The sequence below is a fragment of the Schistocerca cancellata genome, chromosome 1, assembly GCF_023864275.1.
Source record: "Schistocerca cancellata isolate TAMUIC-IGC-003103 chromosome 1, iqSchCanc2.1, whole genome shotgun sequence".
Taxonomy (NCBI): Eukaryota; Metazoa; Arthropoda; class Insecta; order Orthoptera; family Acrididae; genus Schistocerca; species Schistocerca cancellata.
This window is the reverse complement of record NC_064626.1, coordinates 1,193,103,096-1,193,127,150: the sequence shown is the minus strand read 5'-3', so window position 1 is coordinate 1,193,127,150 and position 24,055 is coordinate 1,193,103,096. Positions and strand designations below refer to the sequence as shown.

The 24,055-nt window shown below is 44.2% G+C and overlaps 1 protein-coding gene across 5 annotated transcripts in view; it reads left to right on the top strand.

Moving 5' to 3' along the window:
* The window catches only part of LOC126094543 (zinc finger MIZ domain-containing protein 1-like), a 149,590-nt gene that overhangs the window by 8,002 nt on the left and 117,533 nt on the right, over positions 1-24,055 (top strand). For 4 of the 5 annotated variants that reach the window (XM_049908993.1, XM_049909003.1, XM_049908978.1 and 1 more), the window contains exon 2: positions 8,841-9,059. In XM_049908993.1, coding sequence (XP_049764950.1) covers positions 8,841-9,059 — 219 coding nt within the window. Of the gene's footprint in view, positions 1-7,316; positions 7,540-8,840; positions 9,060-24,055 lie in introns of all 5 variants that reach the window. The other variant, XM_049909013.1, reaches the window with a different exon arrangement.

Genomic DNA, 24,055 nt, shown 5'->3' with positions numbered 1-24,055 from the left:
GCGGAATGGTTACTGCATTTTCCTACAACGTCTACCGTTTCTCTCCCCTGTGTATTCTGTAAGAACTCTGTTGACTTGCTAGCTGATATCTAACACCTTGTACTAAGCAAAAAAGTAAAACTTTAAGGAAAAATACTGCGAACTACCCAAGATACAGAATAAACGTGGTGACAAGACCGCAATCTGTACAGCTGCACTTTGCAAAGCTTTAAGAATCACTGCTGTGGCGTTTCCTTGAGAGTGAGAACCATGGGTGTCTTTTCTGTATTCAGGATATAGTAAATTAGTTTCACAGATTTATCTTGTCATTAACGTTAACGTGTAAGAATTACGCCCTCATTTGCTGCTACAGGAAATGTTACTGGTCAGAACTATTTTGTGTTCGGGAAGTCTAGGCTCGTAACTTTAAGAGATGCATCTTCGTCAGCTGTCGGAAACATGCATCCTTTTAGTTGTCGCTGTTTGATTCCGCTGCATGCTGTGGGCAGTCTGCGAGAAGAGAACGCCGCTAATGCACCTATATCCGCTGGAATGTTCACGCCATAATGCTGAAGGTCTCCTATTATCTGTACGAGATTATAAATGTGCCAGTAATGAAGTTGCTCCAACAAGCGGCATACTGTAGCGAGTTACAGCAAAATTAACCCCTTAAAGGCTAGCAAAACGTTCTAACAGCTCACTGTGCCATGCCGCCTTGTAGCTGTAATGTTAAAAGGATGACTTGGTCTACTACTGACTAGTTTATTTCTTGAGCGACCCGGAACTCGCGGACGAATTTTTTTCTTTCGCATAAATCCATGTACTAGCGAGCGTTCAGCTTTTTTTTTCTGTCTGCCCCAACGATGTTTTGAGGCCCACAACACTTGCCTGCTTTTGGGTGCAATTAGCGTCTGTAGCACTGTGACATTTTAAGAAAAGTTGACCATTTATTGGTAAACTGCGTACGATAAGAGTTTGAGGTAGATACGTGTAAACAATTATCGCGAAAATTATCGCGGAAAGGCAAAAATCAAGTGGCATGGATGCCGGGCCGATACCATCATCATTTGTGATAAATTACAGTACTGTCACACCACGATTAGAACCTGGAACATGCTTTTCTTGGACACTGCCCAAATAAATTGATATAGTGCTGCCCGTATAAGGCAGTTAGTGTAGGTCGACTATAGAAGCTTGTCAAAATTGTTGCTTATTACTTTTCTTATACTAATAACTCTCGATTATTCCATCTGGTCTACGATGCTCCCTTTTTCCGTGTTAATTACAGGTAATGTTTTTCTCCATCTTATTTGTTTACTTTTATTTTTTCTTATGTTCTACAGATGTCAGCAACTGCTTTCCAACCCTGGTTGACTGGCCTCTTGCAATTGCTATTTACGTCTCTGTCTATGCTGTTGATTAAGCAACTCATCAATGTACCTAGTTAATGTTGACGACTGAGGATAACTACAAACAGTTACCGGAAAGCCCCCCTAAACTCCCTTGAAGGAGAAGTGCTGCTCGTAGAGTGCCTCGCGAAGTGTGCCCTCCGTTTCCCTCGCGTGCTGTTGTGACAACGATTACGAAAGATGTGTGAGCACGCGCTCTCTGTCGCCCTCGCACTCTTGGCTAATCACCTGCGCGGAGTAGCCGATGCTCGCAGCCAGCCCACTTGTGCGAGCATCCCCGGTTGGCTGAGATCAGTTAGTGAACTGCGCCGGGGACAGAGCGCGCGTGGCCCGGCGCGACGGTGGCGCGCCCGGCGGCGGCGATCAAAGCTCGCGCCTCATTGTGTGTGAGCGGAGCGCGTGTGCCCCGCCGCGGCCGGAGGCCCGGAACCAGTTTCGGGGAACGCCGCCGCCGCGGCCACCCACCTTCCAGAGGCGGCCGCGGCGCGGGCGGAGGGGATCCCCGAGCGCGCCGGCGCGTTACCTGCCCGGAACCCCCCCTCCCCCACTCCGCGGCTGCTCCTCCTCCGCCGGCACTATCGCAGTCGCCCCTTTTACACGGAAAGCTGGTCGCATCCGCGCTGCGAGCGACAGCTGGGAGCGTAGTTTTGAATCTCTTTTTCAGCTCTGACTCGAAGATTGCAAACTGGCAGAGCTGGCTACTTTGCGGCAAGGTCACAGTCCCGAATGAGCTGCGAATCTGTCGTGGGTGAAGGCGCTTCGATGCACATAGTATTCTGGGAGACAGAGCTGAGAATTTCAGTCGGTTCGTGAGGCTTATTCGCTGTGGTCACTATGAAGAACTCTGATGGGCGGAAGGTTAGGCTTTTACGTCTAAATTAGGGGATGGTTGGACCAGGAACTCGGCAGCCGTTTTCGAAGTTGCCGCCCCTGCATTTGGCTTACAGAAAACACGCAAAACCTATATCGGTCCGCGTGCTACGTGTTTGAAGTCGACTCCCGAGAAACTACCTTACCGTGAATTCTTACATCGTGCTTCCATTCGCGAGCAGGTAATGTCTGATGTCAAGCCCGGCGCACAGTTTTACAACAGGCAAAAAAAAAGTCACTTTACGAACGAAGATTTCTGTGTTCCAACTCTTACGTCACATTCGTATTTCTGGTCATCCACGCTACGAATCATTGAGCTCCCTGGAATGTAAAATTACAGATTCATAAATGATGCCTTTCAGAAATCGTACATATCTGAATTGCTGGAAATAAACTGAATGCTCATATTTTCTAGCATGTGGAAGCCGAGTAAAAAATAGTTCGCTGTTCAGGGGCGAGCCCCACGTTTATTTAATGAAAACCAAGGGTAATGCAAATATTTCCCAGTATATCACACATACTCACCTTTGTCACTTAAAACTAGTTGCTTTAAAATTTCAGGCTTCAAATACCCCTGACCACTGTGGGACTTAACTTCTGAGGAAATCAGTCCCCTAGAACTTAGAACTACTTAAACCTAACTAACCTAAGGACATCATACACATCCATGCCCGAGGCAGGATTCGAACCTGCGACCGTAGCGGTCGCGCGGTTCCAGACTGTAGCGCCTAGAACCGCTCGGCCACCCCGGCCGGCTAAAATTTCAGGGGTTTACTATTGCTGGTAATGTGTTTACGTCTGCAATATTGTTATGAACAAACTGGGAAAGTAGCCCACTTGTGATTAATTTCGACGCGCCTCCGTTTCTTTTGTTTCACGCACAAAATTTGGATCCGTTTTTAGTTGTTTGGCATTTAAATGAACATCATTCCGAAGCATCACGAGCACCGAGATCAGTTGCACAAAGACGGGGAACAAGAGTCCACTCTCACTCTCTGTAGAGTGAATTAAGGAACACGCAAAAAACCTGTACCAGAACGACTGGTTCGGAAGCAGAATCTGGTTCCGCACCAATATGAGCTCAGTGGCCTTGCTCCGTCAAACGTCATTTTTATAGGTCTCAGCTCTTCAGAACATTGTTCGTGGGGCTATTGGCGTCCGAGGCTATAGTTGTCCCTACAGACCTCTCAAGATCTATATTTCTCCTGTTTTGCATAAACTTGAATTCAATTCTCCACAGCTAAAACGACTACATTTCTGTGTTACGGTTACGCATGATTTCGAATTTTTCCAAGTTCTAATCCTATCAGAAACACGAATTTTGAGCTTCAGAGCTCAGCTGGGAGGCAGTGTAGTGAAACTAAATATGCTCAATTCTCGATTAACACATTATGCAATGGGTACATTAAGTTACAGATTTTTCTGCGGTGTGACTGAAGCATAAGTCAAGACACTATCTTCTTATTGATTCAATGTGCAAGAAGCGTGAAGACACTATCTTCTTATTGATTCCATGTGCCAGAAGCGTGCGCAAACATCTGTGTTCCTGTTAAAGGAGCCTTGGGTTTAACGTCCCGTCAGTGACGATGTCATTAGAGACTGCCACAAGCTCCGGACTGGGTAGGATATCGGGCGTGTTCTTTTCAGAGAAACCGTCCGGCATTTGCCTTGATATGCTTAGGGAAATTTTTGACGATTTATTTGTTTGAGATTTTTGGGTGCTCTACCAGTTAAACGATATTTCGATATGATCAAATTATTGTGTGTATTTCATGCCCTGCCCGAATGATATGGTATAGTATTGTGGAATGGGCTATTATTTGGAAGGAAAGAAGGTTTAAATGTTGTTACTCGGCTTCCATATGCTAGAAAATAAGAGTATTCGGTTTATTTCCAGCAATTGATTAATTTAATTCTAATGAGATGTTACCAAAGTCACCAAAATTTAAGTGAATTTTTACGATATTTTCCTTTAATAAGATTAGAAGCCATTCTTTTCCCTCTCTGCCCAATGCGAGCTTGTACTTCCCTTCTGCTACACAAACAGTATAAGTTATACCCTCAGCACACAGACATTACCGCGACTTGGAACGTCTGAGAGCACATACAAAGTGGCAGCTTCTGTCCACTCAAAAACAATTCCAAGTCGCAGTCTCCTCTGTGCAAGTGTGTAAACACACAATAATTTTTAACCCAATACAGATAAAGTTTTTTGTCCATAAAAAAATCAGACGAATGCAGCGGCTCTAATCTAAAAATGACGCAGCCGATTTCTTTCCGTATAATTGCCCCACTCGCCCACAGATTCATAATATGCATTTTTCTTGTAGGTTAGCTGTAATATCGTAAATAACAGTCAAACGGAAATGGCTATCCCTTCCTTTCCTCATAACTGACACGACCAGATTTTAGAGACTCATTGTATGTCTCGTGGTATCGGAACCACGGTGCGACTCGGCGTTTTGCACGTAAGTTGCGAGTTAACTACGGTGAAACCAAGTCACCAGGTGGGAAAAAAAAGAAAAAAATATATTAGGGCGCCCAAATACTGAACCCCGAATCGTAGAAGTAATTTGTGAAGTAAGGCTTCGCCAGTGCAGCATACCTCGTATCTCCAATCAAGCACTGGTCTCCCTCTGCTAAGATTACACGTCCCCACCCCCACCCCCTCCGACACATATATACACGTCCCTCTACCAAATTAACTATTCCTTGATGCCTCAGCATACTTCAATTCATGTTGTGCCTCGATACGATTCAGTACTCCAGTTACCTGATCTAATCTGTAACAAGTATTTGTACCTCTATGTATCAGTCACCCGACCTAATCTGTAGAAAGTATTTGTTGTTGATACAAACTCGTCCCATTTATAGAACTGTGTACGAGGCGTGTGTGTATTTGGTGGTGAGCGTTGGCCGTCGTGCAGGAAGCGAGTAGTCCACACACACACACACACACACACACACACAGAGCGACGCCACGCGGCGGCTGCAGCTGTGACGGCTGAGGGCGCGAGCTGCTGCTGCTGCTGCTCCTGCTTCTGCTCTCGCCTGCCCTCTCCTCCCCTCCAACGCCTCCACCCCCCCCCCCCTGCCCCCTCCCCACTCGGCGCGTAACCTGGCGGGTGGCCAGCCGCGGCCCTGCACCGCTCCTCTCCGCTCAGAATGAGCAAAATAGACCGCTACCAAATACAAGTTGCGCTATATATAAAGCCCCACGCAGGAATATTTCAAACTGTCGCCCTGCCAATATTACGCCTGCCCATTATATTCGGAGTCCGTGCGGCTTGTGTGGCCCAGATGGAAACTGCAGATAGTGTAAATCACTTTTAAAAATTTTGATTTCAATGCTATAATATTACATGCAATTTTTGGTCGCAACTTATTGTACACCTTGAAAGTTATGCGGATATTTGAACGCGTTCACAATAAGGATTTTGTTTAAATCATTTCCTTCTTCCTACTGTGGCGTTCCGCTGATAGTAATGTCACTGTAGTCTGAGGATTTCTGCCGAAAGTAAGTGTGCTTTAAGTCTTTAAAAGAAGATCCCAGCATTCGACTGAATAATTCCAACGATAAGAATATCACCTGTAATGTTCTTATCCACATTTGAAACCACAAACTAATTATTGCAAAGACAACAGTTGAAGAGAGAAAGAGATAATGAGGGTGGTAGAGGGGGCGATTCACGACACATAAGTGAAACAAAAAAGCCACCAAATAAAAACATAGACACACTTTTCAATAAATCAAACTGTCACAGTGCTTACATCAAAATAATACGATCTTTCGGCAAATAATGTTGTCAGGCAACAAACTTTTACAGATTTACAGTTAAACACTACAACCAAAGATCACACAATTACTTTGTTTCTGTGGACAATAATATAAAAAACCATCAAGCAGCATATTGCTATATAGTATATGCTTTGAGAACTTTGCAGTTTTTGTTCAAATGTGACAGTGATATGTGTACTGCAATGCACACACCACAGTATCATTGGAACCTGAGATTGGCACTATATATTTGCAGTGTGAGGACTGAGATTCAGCCTCAAAGTTTTAGTTAGTCTAATGGTGTACTGAGTTATCTCTGTTTGGCAGTGTCGTCTCAGTAAACGTATTTGTTGTCAACATTGGAGAAGTAGGTGCTCGCAACACAATTTAGTGCACAATGACAGCATATTTTTTGGCAACACAGCACTTTTTAGAGATTTGTTATAATATTCATGTGCCATATATAGTACAATGTGTATGACATATTCCTATGTGCATGGTATAAAGCAATATTTTGAAGTAGTTCTGAGAATAAATTTGTACATCTAGTAGTGAATGATGTGCCCTCATATACAAAAAATCATTTCTTTACTGTGATTTGTAGCATTCTTATTTTGTTTGTGTGGGCTTTCATTCCGCACCCATTTCATTGCACATACCTGAAACAATATCATTTATTAAAAAAACATTCCTTGAATCATGTTACTCTACAGAGGCATAATACTCAAACAGTATATATCATGTTTGATTTCTGGGCACATAATACCTTACATCAAATTAGTGAACAAAAGCGTTTACATGACTTTTTATTTTCTCACAGTTGTATCTATTCTTTGCACTTCTGTTTCAATGGAACTTTAGAATTTTCTAATTTTTGCTTAGGAAAATGGCAGTGTCCTTCAGTTTTCTCTCTTTTCTGGAGAATGGATATATTTTTCTGTAAACAAATTGGACACATACTCATTTATTCAGCTATGACTTGTTTGTTGATGAGAAGCCTTAATATTTCTCAAAACTGAAATAACGCACACTATCTGCAAAATGTTAGACCCTTTTCATTATAGCAGCAGCTCGCTGTGCTTTCATAGTTGAGACATTAGTCACTGAGAAACTGGTATATAACTTTATGCGATGATGGTGCAATTACACGAGATTTCATTTGCTTTGATATGTGATGCATGCCTTAGTTAGTGCATTTTCTGGACAGAGTTTTTTTTATACATTATAAAATTCCCATTTGTTAATTATGACCAAGCAAATTAAAACCAGTTGATTTTCAGGAATGCAATATTGCTGAAGCCCTGAATGTTCAACAAGCAGCTCAGCAGGTGCTGTTGCAGTAAAGCAGTGTTTCTTGCCACATGAATGGCACTGAACACACTCCCTGCTTGTGTGAGATAGTCCCCAACACAAAATTGCATCACGACCATGAGAGAATATACAAAATTGACGTATTGGATTCTGCAGGATTCAAGGCAGCTCGTGACCACTCATTTAACATAGGTACGGGTTTTGCTATTACCACAAAGAGTATTTCCGTATTTCACAGAATTTTTGTTAGTTTCAGAAAGTCAATGTGAGTTTAAGTTTTAAGTTTTCACTGACTTATAATGCAACTGCATGCTTTCAGAATGTTTCATTTATGATATAAAACACAGAGTCTTAAATTACATTCTACCTAAAAGATTCCCAAACAACACAACCATTCACCTAACACCTACCACCTTCTTCATTCATAGTTAATCCTAAATCTTCTTTCCCATTGACGAGATACACTGAAATGCTCACTATTATGATTATACTACCAGTTTATAAAATAAATACTTGGTAAACTACAGTTTGCTGCCTGTGAAAACATTTCTAAATGTTTATTTTTGGTGACTTCTGAGCTCACCTGCTGATATTCACATTATTATTGTAACCACAACATTAGTGTAATGAGAAATTATAATGTGGCATTGAAGACTTAAATGTTCTCACAAGAGAATTGCTATTTGCTGCTTAATTTGAGGATTGTAAAAAGAAATAAACCATTTTTTAAATATTTTCAATAACACTTTATGGTATAAATCGTATGGTTTCTTTTAGTATGACCTACATATTGTTCTTTATTACCGGAATATCTATTTGTGTATCAAATTTGAACTCGAGATGTATGCTAACTTTAGATGAAATAATGGTCTTTTAAAACAGTGAAACATTAAATAAAAATTAGCTGTAACAATGAAGAGTTTGAGTTGTTTCTCACAGACTTTGAAATTTTGTAAGCACAAGACGAAAAGGTTGATGTACAGCATCAGAATTACAAGCAAATTATTAAATAGCTGAAACAGTCTTTATCACTGAAATAATATACTAATTTGCAGATACAAATTAGTAGATTTCTGCCAACAAGACTGTGAATGTCATACCAGTAATCATCCTGTCCCAGAATAGTAAATTTGATACAGGGGAGGTTGTAGGAAAAATGGATAACTGTACTTACAACTTCATAAGGTTTATTTTCTAAAACTTAATCTGCTCAAACAGTTTGTTGGAGGAGCACTGTGTTTTAGACATCATTTTTTAAAGATTTTTATTTGGAGACACGAATTTATAGATGTGACGGATCCTGTATTATTGCTTCCAAATGCTCAGCATTATCATCACCCGGGGGGGGGGGTTACAAGTGAATAAACGACCACTGTATACCCGGCTTTCGAGTTACGAGGAGGAACAGCGGCAGAAGCGTATACTCTCAGTCGGTAAGTCCCGTACCTGAAGCACTAGGCAGGTTCCAGATGTCGCCCCTCCTCACGTTGCAGGGAGTGGTCACCTGGAGGCGGAGGCGGCACAGCTGGTGCCGCAGGTCAGCACCAGCAGCAGCTATCTGTGGTCACGACGGTGTGGGGCGTGACGACGTCGACGCAGTCGGGCCCTGCGCAGCAGCAGGGCGGCGTGGGGGTCGGCGTGATGGGCGGCTACGGCCAGGGGAAGCCGCCGCCCGCCTTCGCTGCCTCCGGCTACCCACGCCAGCAACCACCGTGAGTACCACATCTTACCTGCGTACGTGTGTGCGTGTCGAACCGGCTGTTCTCTCTACTACTCGTTTCCCGAGATTTGATTATGTAGTCTACACTCGAGAGAGTAACTGCAAAGTGTCAGCTTACAGACAAATGAGTTTTAGAATTGCTATTCACAGTTGTTTTTCCTATTAAGGGATTATAAGAAGAACGTTGATAAAAGTAAAATAATAGTAATAGATAGTAGTTGAATTAAATCAGGTGCATGCTGAGCAAATTAGATTAGGAAATGAAACACAAAAAGTTGTTGATGAGTTTTGCTATTTGGACAGAAAAATAGGTGACACTACAGTAAGCAGGTTCAAATCTTTGTAAGGTGTAGTAGTTATGCAGAGGGGAAGAGAGTAACGTAGGACAGACTAGGATGGAGAGGTGCATCAGATTAATCTTTGTACTAAAGAGCTCAGCTACAATGTCTTTAACGTGTATAAAATCTGTACTTTAAATGTAACTGTGGAGTATGGAGATGCACATTCTGGTTTGATCAAAGGACTAGACATCTTGGGTAACAGTAGCACCTATGCCACAATATTTGTTTTGAAGCTTACAGAGATATTGACAGCTAAATCAGTGTTTGTTAGTTGTTGCTAAGATGTATAAAAATGAATTTAATGAAAGGTCTTAAACCCTCCCCAAAAAGATGTTATGATTACCAATAATACACGAATACACTCCAATGAAACGTCTAACAGAGACATAATACAAAATTCAGAATATCAAGTTCCAAAAGCTTTAGTTTCTGATATTACATATTATCAATATCTGAGACTGTATCACTTTGGTGTAAGCATATAAGAATCTTAAGTCAGTGTACTCTTCACCATTCAGTCAACATTACACTCACTTTAGTAAGAAATAGACAAGATAGATTGGATTACATCCTTATGAAGGTATTGTAAATGCTGTATCATCCACAATTCATCATCTATTTGAAAAAATAGACTACCCTTGAGAAATCAAAGTGAATTAAGTAACGAAAACAGACTGAGCCTGAGCAATAGTGCATAGTTTGAACTTATAATATGATAATATGAAATTGCCTGAAATTAGATGTAGTAGCTAGGAAAGGCTATAGTGTTTCAAAATCTAAATTGTCTTTCTGGGTGCAACAATGGAAACAGCTGTAATAACAATAACAAGTGAAACATTAATATTAAGATCACTAATGTCTGATAGATAATAATTTGATATCATTGTATGTGTGGTGTGCAGCTCACTTGCAGCAGGAGAAGTAAGTAATATTCGTAATATTGTCCAAATACAGCAGTCTCTAAATTCGACACGAGCATTGGCATGCCACAAATATTACAGTTCTAACACCTTTCAATGGAATATCTGAATAACTTTCAGATGCTATCATATGTACATAATTGCATCTGCTGTGCTTAATTTTTTGTCGGTTCAGATCCTGCTATATTTTTTATTATTTATTTTTATTTTTAAAAACAGAACTAAGCTCATAGCTACAATGTTCCTCCAGCTGCAGCTGATCACTGACGTCTGCATGTGATGACAATTTTTTAAACTGTCTTTGACAGCAGAAAATGACAGATTTTGGTGTATTACTGACAACCATTAACATTCTTTCCATATTTCCTCTTCTCATCAAACCCATGAAAAGAGTATATAGAAAGGATATGCTCCATGCAAGGAAATTTAATACTAGTATTATATAACTGTAAATTTTGAGTTGTTGTGCATTAGTGATTTATGGTGCTTTTGCGTGGAGTTCACGGAATAAATATCTTATGTGTACCATGTTCAATGAGAGGACAGTTGTGGAACTATTTATCGGGGTTTCAATAAAATTCCTCCGGGAGTGTGAGTGCAGCCTGTGCGTCAAAACCACCAACTTTGTGGCTGCCTGCGATAGTTGCTGAAATGCTAATAGTTTTATCACATATGATGAGGTCAAACACTCAGAAAGATTTTGCTGAAGTGGACTCTGGGCATAAATGCAGGTGCTCCTACATTTATGGGAATACTGCTTCTGCTCTTATTCCTTTGTCATGAGATTCCGTTAGGTACATTTACTGTAAACACTCTTGCAATGTTATACAGATGCAGCAAATGTCTGGTTTTTCATACTGAGACCTTGATCTGGTCTCTTGATGTAGAAAGGGAGGAATATTCTATACAGCAGCAGAAGAGACAGGGGTGGGGGCAGGGGGGATGGGGAGTTGCTAGAAGTAGCAATGGTGTTAGAAAGTGAGAAAATGCATCCATGTATCTCCTTTAGACTTCAGAGGTAATGTTGACTCTTAGAAAAATTTTACTGATATAAAAGGTGTTACAGGCATTCCTGTTTCTCAAAATGTATAACAAATATTAGGCCTAAGTAATGAAAGTTACATTATATTATATTGTTCATATTTTTAGATGGTTAAATATTGCTGCCTTCTGAGCTGGAGTGAGTATCGCACAGTCATACAAATATCATGAAAAGAGGTTAAAACTGCAGGATTATTAGCAATGTAACTGAGAATATTGAAATATTGTAGCTAACCATCTATGTACACTCGGCAAACCACTGTCATGTATGACAGAGGGTTCTTATAATTGTGCCGCACATCAGGGTTTCTTCCCGTTCCAATTTTGAATGGAGCTATATGCCTCGGTGCACGCTGTAATTGGTCAAATCTTGCCATTGTGGTCCATGTGGGATTCAGGAGTGAAGTCTATTACTAGAGTCTTCACCGCCTAGAAAATTTTTATCGATCTTTGACGCCACTGATTTCTCCTTGGTATGATTTAAAGGACGGGCAGACAAGTGACCTGTAACTCGATAATTCTCGTGTAATATAAATCATTATAGTCGAGCTCGAGAGACTACGAGGAAGGGTGTCACTTCACTCTCCGTAGGTCGCGATCGAGTACATGGTATGCGGAGGACTCTTATTCAGACTGGGAGAAGCTTGCCGGAAGGCTGACCATCACTGAGACAGTAATAACGGTTTCGGCGAATCGGAAACAGAATGCGAGTTTCCAGAAGCGAGGCTGCCGCTTTTATAAGGCAGGTCTTAGTGGAGAGAAAAGAAAAAAGATGGGGCACGTTTTATCTTCATTCTCGCTCTTGAAGGGAGTGGGCTGATGAGAGAGCTTAGCTCGTTATAGCCATAGGGAGAAAGATGATGGGTCGTGTGAGCGCGAGCGCACACACACACACACACACACACACACACACACAGGTAGAAAGTGAGAGACAGGCTAGGTGCCAATAGTTTAGTCACTTTGGGAAAGGTTAATCAGCAAACAGCTAAACGATTACGATACGACCGCGACAGCAATCGCGCCCTCGGCTCGGAACGGTAAGCTTTGTGAGGGCTTTGACATTGCAGCGAGGGGATGACTGTATAGAGCGAAAGAGGGAGGGAGCAGGGCGCGGGTCGAGTGGCGGAGGATGGGGAGAGTTTGACGAGAAAATCGCTGGGGCCAACAGGCAGGAGCCGGCCATTGTGTGTGTGTGTTTTGCTGGCCTGGTTTCCACGCCGAGCCGAACCGCACAGTTGCCGTCGCCGGCGCTCGCCCTGACGCCATTCAATCGATCGGCCGCCCCGTGCCGTATAGACAGGCATCGAGGGACACGGAAAGGAGGACGTCTGGCAACGGGGGGCAGCGAGCGACGAACGGCCGGAGAGGAAGCGGGAGGTGGCGATGACAAAACTGGTTGCCGGCTGCTCACCACGCCACGCAGTCATTGCCACGGCTCTAGAATTATGGCACTGCGTCGCGAGCGGTCACCGGCTGCTGTACGTGGTAGCTGAAGCTAGAGAAAAAAGGGAAGTGGATCAAGCGCTACGACGAAATGGCTAGCGCTTCCGCTTCTTGGAAGCTTCCCGCAGTTTCGCGATATATATTTGAATCAGATTTAATCTGGGGGGAATGGACAAAATTGATTGATACTGTATTATTGCTTGAAGTAGACTCAAAAGAACCCCGCTCTATAATGATGCCCTTTTCACATCATTTAGAGTATGAAAAGTGGAACAAAATCAGTTTGTGAGAAATAAAGGGGTGTAGTACAAGGTGAATCAAAAAAGGACTTACAACTTTGGAATAATGTAGAAATTTATTGAGAACTTACAAAAAAAAAAAAATGGTTCAAATGGGGCTCTGAACACTATGGGACTTAACTGCTGTGGTCATCACTCCCCTAGAACTTAGAACTACTTAAACCTAACTAACCTAAGGACATCACACACATCCATGCCCGAGGGAGGATTCGAACCTGCGACCGTAGCGGTCGCGCGGTTCCAGACTGTAGCGCCTAGAACCGCTCAGCCACCCCGGCCGGCAAGAACTTACAGAATCGGTAGCAAACAACCTCAGATTTCACATAAAAGTGTGAAGTGTCATTTTGGTTCCATGTGACTTATTTGTGATGCGGCAGACATTCCAGAAATTCAGTGGTGTCTAGTGCGATTGGCCCTTCACGGCCTGTCCACCGAGCTGGGAAGCGACTGCCGAGAAAATCTCGAACTTCCGCGAGGAAATGAGGTGGTCCACCGACTTGAATCAAATTTGAGGTTATTTGCTACAAAATGACACCTCTACTGATTCTGTAACTTATCTCGATAAATTCTGTAGTATTAGAAAGTTGTAAAGTCCTTTTTGGCTCACCCTGTATATTTTCCAGCTTCCGTGGTGGTGGAAGAGTTGGAAACGTGAGCGACTAACATTTGTGGAGTGGAAAATAAATACATTCTCAATCCAAACTGCTGTATTCATTGCTTTCCACTTAAACTGCAATTGATTTCCAAGCCGCATGGCTCCATCTTCAGGTATGTAATGTGGAAAACGACGTAGAATACACGTGAACAAGAAACAGTTTATCCACACATCGTCAGGTATGAGATGGATGGATGAACTGCTTCATGCTGAGGTGATAACCCTACTGGTAGCATACAGGTATAAAAAGGAAATAAATAGTCTTCATTTTCCGCCAGAAAAAGCAGGTACATAACTTTTTCAGAAATGAGACATTTCGATTTGGAACCGTACAAGTTGCTCGTTTGTTGCCTACTGAGGTAATTCACAGTGCAAGGAGACTGACGTCAGCGATATCCATTATTTTCTGCTTGCCATTCATTTTGAATCTCTTTAATTCCAAGTTTTCAGTCACGCTACTAGTTCAGTGCTTGTACTTAACGAGATTACCCACGCAAGAAGAGATGCGCTACATTTACAAGCAACACTACTTCCGAAGGCGTAAACTATATATCGGAAACCTGTTTCCGCTGACGAGCTGTTTAGACTGAAATCGATATGCGGTTCCGATCTTCAGTTATTTTATACGAATGGATTCTCAAAATCAGCCGTTTCTCTTTCTGGTCTAGTCAGCACGATGGCCATTTAAAGTAAACACAGCAGGTAGATAACTTATTTGCTGTCCGATATTTATTCTTGTTCTTCGCTGCATAAAAAGTCACTCCTTATCAGTCGACATTTTCAAGAACAAGTGGAAGAGAAAATCCTGCAGCTAGGACCGCATTTCTGTAATAGATGTTGGAGCGTTTACATAAAGCGGTATTGGGAAATTGATTTAGGAAGTGTATTTGAACCTCCCCCGTTCACGCCCCTGTAAAGATGCTGATATTTGGACGATCGGACAGGGATTTGAAACGCCGTCTTCCGGCAAGCGAGTCCAGTGTGTTACCACTACGTCACCTCACTCGGTAGGTCTAATGGACACTAACGTGCTTACACTGGGCAAACTGACTGCCCGGTAGCACTTGGTAGACACGTGGCGACGGCTTAGCTCCGTACCCCCTTCGCTGGGAGGTTGCAGCATTTATCTAATGGATAGCCAGTGAACCCCAGATGGGCCGCGGAGCTCCTGGCAGTGGCGGCCGCTGTCGCGAGGCGTCGGGCGGAAGCGGCGTGCCGCTATCGGGGCGGATGCTCCGGCCGACTTCCTGCCACCGCTCGCTACCTGCCTTCTGCTGCTGCTGGGTGCCCTCACCCTTCACCAGTTCGCAAGCCACGGCCGGCCTGCCACAATCCCTGCAACTTTACTGGCTCAGAGAGAGAGTGAAACTCGCCTTCCGCCACGAACAGCAGCTTGTTGAGGCACTAGGTCTGATCGGATAGGTCAACATGGAAGAGTATTAAAAGGGAAACGCGACCGACTAAGTTCAGTGCCCTGGTTCAATACCCCTGTTCAAACCAGCGTGTACTTCAACAAAATCTAAAAGAAAACTATTATCCTTCTCTATATCCCCAGAAACGCGTAGGGCTCGGACTACACTCTTAGGGAAATAGCTGATAAGGCTAGTCTGCGATTGAAATAACTCCTCTCATTGAAATAACTTCTCTCCAGGTTAAAGAGGCTGGTTAGAATTTTCGGCTCGAGAATTTAGCTCAAAGTGTTAGTCCTCATGAGGAAGACAAAGAAAAACAAATCCAAGCCGTTACAGTCCATCACTGTAGATGTTCATCATCCGAACTTAACTGTTGTGCTGTCATCCGAGTAATTGTTCACAGTTGCTGGGAACTGTGCTCTTCATGCGAAAATCCAACCTCTGTTTAAAAAAGAAAATTATACACTGACGGAAAAGAAATTGCTGCACCAAGAAGGAGTTACGCAACATAAACGAAAGTTGGTAGGCGTGGCCGAGCGGTTCTAGGCGCTTCAGTCTGGAACCGCGCGGCCGCTACGGTCGCAGGTTCGAATCCTGCCTCGGGCATGGATGTGTGTGATGTCATTAGGTTAGTTAGGTTTAAGTAGTTCTAAGTTCTAGGGGACTGATGACCTCAGATGTTAAGTCCCATAATGCTTAGAGCCATTCTTGGTAGGCGTGTCTCTACATCTGAAAGAAAATGTCTATTCAAATTTCGCGTCAGTCGCATCAGAGAGGCGCTAGTCGCGCTACTATTAGGATGCAAATCAGGTTTGCTTCAAATACACACTATAATGGTCGTCAGCGGTAGTTACGTTCGGCGTATGGCTCTGGCGCATCGTACTACACCTGCAGCAGTTGGGAGCACACTGATACAACCAACTGTTACAAATAGGATACTTCGAGGACAGTCTCGAGCCAGGCGCCATGTAGCGTGCAATCCACTGACCTCAAACCACCACCATTTGGGACTTCAGTCGCGTCAAGCGAGAGCTCACCGGAGGGCAGCGTGGAGGTCTGTTGTGTTTCCTGATGCAAGTTGATTTTGCCTCGGTGCCAGTGATGGCCGCGTCTTGGTTAGGAGGAGGCCAGTTGGGGGCCTGCATCCAACCTGTGTGCGTGCTAGACACAATGGATCTACACTTGGGAGTTCTGGCCTGGAGTGGGATTTCGTATGATAGCAGGAGCAATCTCGTGGTTATCCCACACACCATGAACGCAAATTTGTACAGCAATCTGATGATTCGCCCTGTTGTGCTGCCATTCAAAAACAGCATTACCGGGAACATTTTCTAGCAGGATAACACTCACCCACATACCGTTGTTGTAACCCAGCATGCTGCACAGAGTGTCGACATGTTGCCTTGGCCTACTCGATCACCAGATCTGTCTCCAGTCGAGCAGCATCATCGGACGACAACACCAGTGTTATCCGTTCGCAGCCAGCATTATTCGTCCATTTATTGACCGATCAAGTGCAATAGGCTTGCAACTCGATCCCACAAACTGACATGCGTGCACATTTGCATGCGTGCATTCAACATCCTGGCGATTACATCTGTTAGAAATATACCAGCATTTCACATTTGCAGCGGATTTATCTCGCGCTTACACTGACCTGTGATCTTGCAATGTTAATCACTTAAATATGTTACCTAGACAAGTGTATTCTCGACTTTTCATTTCTATACATTAACGATTTTTTGGTGTTCGTTTTCTTTTCCGTCAGTGTAAATATGCAGCATATTAAGTAATAACTTACGTCACATGGCTCTGTTAACGTTTAAAAGTATAGAGTAGAACCGGTGTAACATGCTGCTGGGTTCAGATTAGCGGAATTGGAAAGAACGCCGTGGGTCAAATTGTGAACATCCGGACGTTAATATTCTCTCAAGCGTAAATTCAGAGCCACCTATGCACCAAGTACAGCTAAAAGGATGCATAAATATCAAGGTTTTTCTCCGGAACCTTTAGCGTTGAAACATGAAGAAAACTGGAGATAATCACCAAGGGAGCTTTGATCACGAAAATGAATAAAAATTAGCTAATCTGATGTCAAAATACTACAGTGTTGGCAGTGCTGTAGCAGTATTCGAGCGGCAGCCATTTCGTTTTTGGGAGAGCCGTAGCCCGCGCCAAATGGTGGCCAGGAAGATTTCCGCGCTCTGGCCCTGGCCACTTGCTCCCTGCCACACCCTACGCCAGTCCGCGAGCCATTGCCCTCCCCTCCGGCGTCTCGCAGTCGTCGCTTCCGCTGGCGCCTCGCCAGGCTGCGGGGACGAAAAAGCGCTGCCGGCGATTTTTGATATATTATTACCAAGAAGGGCCAACGCCCTCCGCCCGCGTCGCGAATAGCACCTCATCCTGCAGCACTCTGCAGTTAGGCTCGGAAGTCCATTTTTACCGTCCCCATACACCAGTATATTCGTTCGTTCCGTTAACACAGTCAGTTTATAATTCAATATTTACTTGGCTCCAGAATGAATATTTCAGTCTGCAGCGGAGTAAGCGCTGGTCTGAACCTACTTTTTGCGCGCAGGAGAGCTTCTTTGAAATTTGGAAAGCAGCAGAGAGGCACTGGCAGAAACGAATCTGTTAGGGTGTATCGTTCCCGAATGGCTCAGTCGGTAAGATTGGCCGCAGAATGGAAGGTTCCGGGTTCTAGTCCCGGTTTTGCTTTGTCTGTGAGAGGGTGTGAATTACATTACCCGAAGGTTTGTATCACCAGCACAATCCAGACCAAGTCATGGCCGTGTCAGATGTAATTGTTTGCCTTAGATCTGAGAATAAACCCGCCCAATCATTTTGAAATTGGAAATTTGTGGTAATGTCTTACGGGACCAAACTGCTGAGGTCATCGGTCGCTAAGCTTACACACTACTTTATCTAACTTTCGTTAAGGACACACACACACACCCATGCCCGAGGGAGGACTCGAACCTCCGACCGGGGAAAGCCGCGCGGACCGTGACAAGGCGCCCCAGACCGCTCGGCTACCCCGCACGGCAATCATTTTGAGATAGATTTCGAACGTCATTGTAAATTCCTACTTTCCGCTCACGCCAACTGTTGCCCAGGAAAGTCATCTAAATAACAAAATAATCGAAGAGCCAACTAGGCGTCGAACCAAAAATTTATGATACACAACTTGTTGCAAACTGCCAAGCCGTAGGCGGGTTTAAACTGAGCTCCGTCATCTTGAAATAAGTTTTTCCTTCTTTGCCGTACAGCAAATTACTGTAAGGCACTCCTGCTCCCCCCCCCCCCCCTCCCACTGCCCGAAGTAGATTACAGTTTATGGAGTTGACATTCGGTAGTTAGCACGTAACGTCCATCGCAAGGATGCGCTGCATACATTCGAATAAGTATCCCAAGCCACCGCCACAGGACAGAGCCCGATCACATAGTAATCAGACACGTGAGTGGTATTCGAGATGGCTCCGGTTCAGATACCTGTCTGGCCATCCAGATTGGGATTTTCGGTGGTTTCCCTAAATCGCTTAAAGCGAATGCCGGGATGATTGCTTTGAAAGGGCATGGGTGACTTCCTTCCCCAACTTCTCCATTCCATATTTGCGCTCCGTCTCTAATGACCTCGTCGTCGACGGGACGCCAAATCCTGAACTGTCATTCTCCAACTTATTCGTGCGACTCAATATAGGAAGGTAATTAAAATGACAAATTATTTTCGTTTTAGGGGTATATCGTCGGCAAGTTCTGTGTTCAGCATACTAAACAATTTGGAACACGAATTCCTATTATCGTCACTATACTCGAATAATAAATTAAAGGAAATTATAAAATCAGCTTGAACTCTTCAATAGATTGTAGCTCGCACGTAATTTCAACGGACATCTACTGTACCGTATGTTCTGTACACTCTACCACAGCCTTTTTTAATCATCAGATGTACCGCTAATGTATGGTGTTGGCTGCATGGTACACTTAACGCCATTTTAAAAATGATAGTTACTGAATAGGTACAGTGTCACAGATCGATTGTTACTTGATTTATTTGTCTAGTTTCATTTTTCTGGAGCTAGCATTCGCAGATATTCATTGCCCTGATGGCAACACGAGAGAGATTTGAAACATTATCGTCAGCACACTTGCCGAGCGAAACTAGTCAAATAAGTCAGATGATACACGACCTTTGCCTGTTCACCTCAACATTAATTACGACTACCGCTGTATCTCCTGTTGGCGCAAAGCCTGCGTTTGCTTAACTATTTGACTATCAATTTCATTTAAAAAACGTTAATGTATACTTTCAAATAAGTGTCGCAGTCAAAGTAATAGTATGAAAAGAATATTTCTCGCCGTTTGCTTTTCCAAGGAGATTGCGGGCGTGAGAGTTGGACATACAAGATTATTCTTAAGTATCCCCAAGGATTTTGGAAGACGACTGCGCAAAACCTACAAGACATATTTAAAACAGACACGCATCAGTGAACAGAGTTTGTAACTCATACTACAAGTGCTAAATATTGTCTTAGTTTGTGATGCGGTAAGCATCAATTCGTGGGTGCAAGTCGTTGACGCGATGTGTCCGTCAAAGCATGAAGGTAGCCCGCTTTGCGATTCTGGTAATTGGGTTGCCTATCAGCAGATGCGAACTAATTAGACGTGACAATACGATGACGAGGGTTAACAATGAAACTTGAAGATAGCATGGCCTTCAAGAGCAAGCTGAACTTTAAGAATTCTGTTAACCATTAGTAGGCTTCCCTTTACCAATTGAAAATTAATACATAGCAATAACAGGCAACTAATTCCAATTAGTTTTCTAATAACCTATCGTGGGACACACACGTCCCGTTGGTAATCGAAAGGTTACAACAGTTTCCAGCAATCTTCATCGGTTCAGAACCACTCAGACTCGGTCGGTCCCACAGAGTCGCTGGGAGAGATGGAATAAACTCTAATGGGCAATGTTCTAGTCGAAGCTTCTCACTCTTGCCAATGTCTGACTGGTCATTAAGAGTTCACATGGTAGTGGCGATGACTATGGTTAACGTTACTGCAGTGGAGCGCAACATTTATTTATTCGATTCATTTCCGTCATACGTATGGACCTGTTCCTCAGATTCTTCCTCAAGTCCTGCACTAACGACTTGAATATGGCGTAAAGCGTTAACCGGAGCACAGGCGTGTGCGGCGAAGCAGCGATCAGCGGCCGCCCCCGCGCCCCACACCCACCACGTGCTGTGGGTCCCCAGCCCCAGCCCGCCGCATCTGGCGGCAACCGTGCTATCGGACGCCCCGCCCGGCCACCCCCGCTTCCACTGTTGCGTGGCCGAAAACGACCTGCTCTGCGCCTGGGCCGCCAGCTGCCATAGTTCCGTCCAAAACGTGCCTACCCATTTGTCCACGCCCAGTGCTGTTTACTGCTACCGCGACCAAAACAAAATTGCTACTAATGTCGACGACTTATTAGAGCGAAATTGTACGTCGACTTAAAACTGTGTATCGTTACATCGCGACAAGTTTCGCCAAAATAGATTAATTCTGCCGGAAAATTTGTCTTTCCAAATGTGTTCAAGTATTGGTGGTCCCCTTCAAGATAAGGTCGCATACGTATGATTTGCTCGTTCCACTGCTCAAAATACTGGTGCGTGTGTTTTTGACTCCATGCCCTTTCGGATAACACAGAAATAGGAGGGTTGGAACTTAAATAGTGGCAACTATTTATTCACAACCGATACAAAAGAGTTCCATGTTTGCACCTGTTATTGCCCTTCAAAGTAGTCACCAGTGTTGTGTATAACCCGTTGCCAACCAGGTGGAAGGCGTAGTATACCGTTAGTAGAGCGTGTTCTATTGATGGTGAATGGAGCGGTCTAAAGTTACCGTGATTCGCGTGTACCACTGTGATGGTGTTATCCTAACGCACTACGTTCCTCCACGGCAGACCGTCAATGCACAGTATTACTGGTCATTTTTGGAGCATCACCTGCGACTAGCTTTGTGGAAGAAGCAGCGACACTTTCTGCGCAACTCACCCATCATTTTGCACGACAATGCGCGGTCTCATACAGCTCAACCTGTGGCTGCTCTGTTCAGTCGATGGGACTGGGAAGTACTGTACCATCCACCATACTCCCCGGACTTAAGTCCTTGTGACTTTGATTTTATTCCTAAGATGAAGGAACCACTTCGTGGCATTCGCTTCAGAACTGTTCCAGAGATTCGACAGGCAGTAGATCGCTCCATTCGCACCATCAACAGAACAGGCTCTGCTAACGGTATGCTACGCCCTCCACATCGCTAGCAACGGGTTCTGCACAACGCTGGTGACTACTTTGAACGACAGTAACAGGTGCAAACATGTAACTCTTTTGTATCGGTTGTGAATATATAGTTGCCACTATTTGAGTTCCAACCGTTGTATAGTAATATGGAAACCTTTATACATGCTCTAGTATCCCGGCAGCAGACTAACTATTCATAACAAGGATAAACAAAAGTTGTGAAGTACAGTTTGGACATTTTACGCACTCGCACCACCACCAATTCAGCTTAATTGAAGTTCACACTGACGTTTATCGACAGTCGTTATTGTCACAAGCTATTCGCTAATGGAGCAGGGAAAAAGAGGGTGGGATGGGGGTGGAGAATAGTGGTTCCAGAAGTACGTGCGGCCTGACACGGTGAGGTGGCTACCGGTATAATATGTAGATACAGAATGAGAAATTCTTCATGTTCTTCCGTGTCTGGAGTTAACAACAGCTTGTGAGATCCTTCAGATATATATAACCGGAGGTAAATGAGCTCGACTGGTCTTTTTGGAGCATTTTTATGTTGTAAATTTTTTGGTGACAATCACACGATCACACAGAGACTTCTGCTATAACAGGTAGTCGCAGGACGTAGCTGGAAATATGAAGAGTGCCTGTGTGACGTTGTCGACACCGACCTAATGTATAGTGGAGAAACTGCTGTGGGAGGTAAATAATAGTAGTTTATAGAATTCTGTTGCAGCGACAACTGTAAAAAAAAATTCCAGATTTGCCAGCCGACGCGTGAGTAGGGATTAGCGCTTGATGTGTGACATCGGGGCGGCTCCTGTGCCCAGCGGGAAAGCGATGACTCACAGAGCGATGAGTTAACGGGGCTATTTGGAAAAGGCGAGTCGGGGCTTGCCCTTCCGACAGTACGTCACGAGTCGGCCCAGATGATACACACTGGCAGGCACGCAGGACGTCACCGGAGAGTTCCTACGTAAATGGACAAGACGCGCCGTGTGGGTATTTTTAGAGCGTGTCGGGCAGATCAGAATCGCTAAATAGAGTAGTAAACGCGCGAGCAGAACCACGGTTTTTCCAATCAGTACAGAAGCTCGGGCCCTACAAAGTCGTGCATGGGGGGGCCCTGGTGGTAGGTGCGCCCTGCGCTCTGGTGGTCAGGGCAGGCGGGGCGGGGCTTTAGTGAGGCGAGTCAGCGCGCCGGCATCCAGTGACGCGACATCCGCCAGACGCCAGACGGCGCGGCCCCAGCCGCCGCCGCCGCCGCCGCTTCTTGTCTCTGCAGGCGGCCGCGCTGTCGTGTCTTTTTATCCCACCCGTGTTCAGATCTGTATGGAGACACACACTCCGTTGACTATTGCACATCTGACCCAGCAAGTTTCCAGTTTTCTTCATCTCATCCCCGAGAATAGCGGTTTGTGGAACTAAAGAAGAAAGTTGAGTAGTTTCTTGTTCGAAATGAATTAAATGTACCGAAATAAAATTGATGTTTAGAAAGCTACTAGGGCATTGGAGCTGGAATGACACGAAACGATATCATTGTAAACGGTTCAAATATGCTGAACCTGCAGTGTAAGGAACATTCGTGCCAAACTGGGACTCGAACCCAGATTTCCATCTTCTTGCCTTAGTCGTGAGACCGTATGAACACGGCACCGGGTTACTCGAGCTCTCATTTTCACTAATGTTTCCATCTAAGATTTACGAATAGTCTGCACGACTGCTTTCCTTGTAATTTTTTTCTGAGCTATACTATTCCTTCACTTCGTTAGCTTAGGCTATTTTAACAGACTCACATAGAAATGTTTGCTCAACATTTTATTCAGTTCCCTAACTGGAGTGGACTATTAGAGTACAGTCAGGGGCAAAATGCCTATTAGCTTCTGTCTCGGCGCCGGCCGGTGTGGCCGAGCGGTTCTAGGCCCTACAGTCTGGAACCGCGCGACCACGAAGGTCGCAGGTTCGAATCCTGCCTCGGCCATGGATGTGTGTGACGTCCTTATGTTAGTTAAGTTTAAGTAGTTCTAAGTTCTAGGGGATTGATGACCTCAGCAGTTAAGTCCCATAGTGCTCGCAGCCATTTGAGCCATTTTTTTTCTGTCTCGGGTTCTTCGGCCGACGTTCGTCAGATGATTTTACTGACGTTTTGCCAGTACGAGTGGCTGGCATTGTCAAAGCTTCACTTTCTATTCCAGCTGACCACCAGCAATGGAGGGTGAAGCTTTGACTATGCCAACCACTCGTGCTGGCGAAACGTCAGTAAAATCATCTGACGAACGTCGGCCGAAGAACACGAGACAAAAGCCAATAGGCAGTTTGTCAGCAAATGGCCACGAAAGCCTTAACAATGTTGTACAGTCAGGGACTTTTCCCCCAATTCCTGGCGATCTGGTTGTTGGGCAGAAGACATCCCAATTGACAATATTTGGGAGGGCATTCTAAGTTCCCGGCATTTGCCTTACAACCAAGGAAAATCTGCAAAAAGTCTAGGATGAGATTAATGTACAGTTTAATCCTGGGACAATACATCCCAGACAAAAAATATCGAAACTTAGTGTATGTGAAAATATACAAGAAGTAAAATCGTCGACTT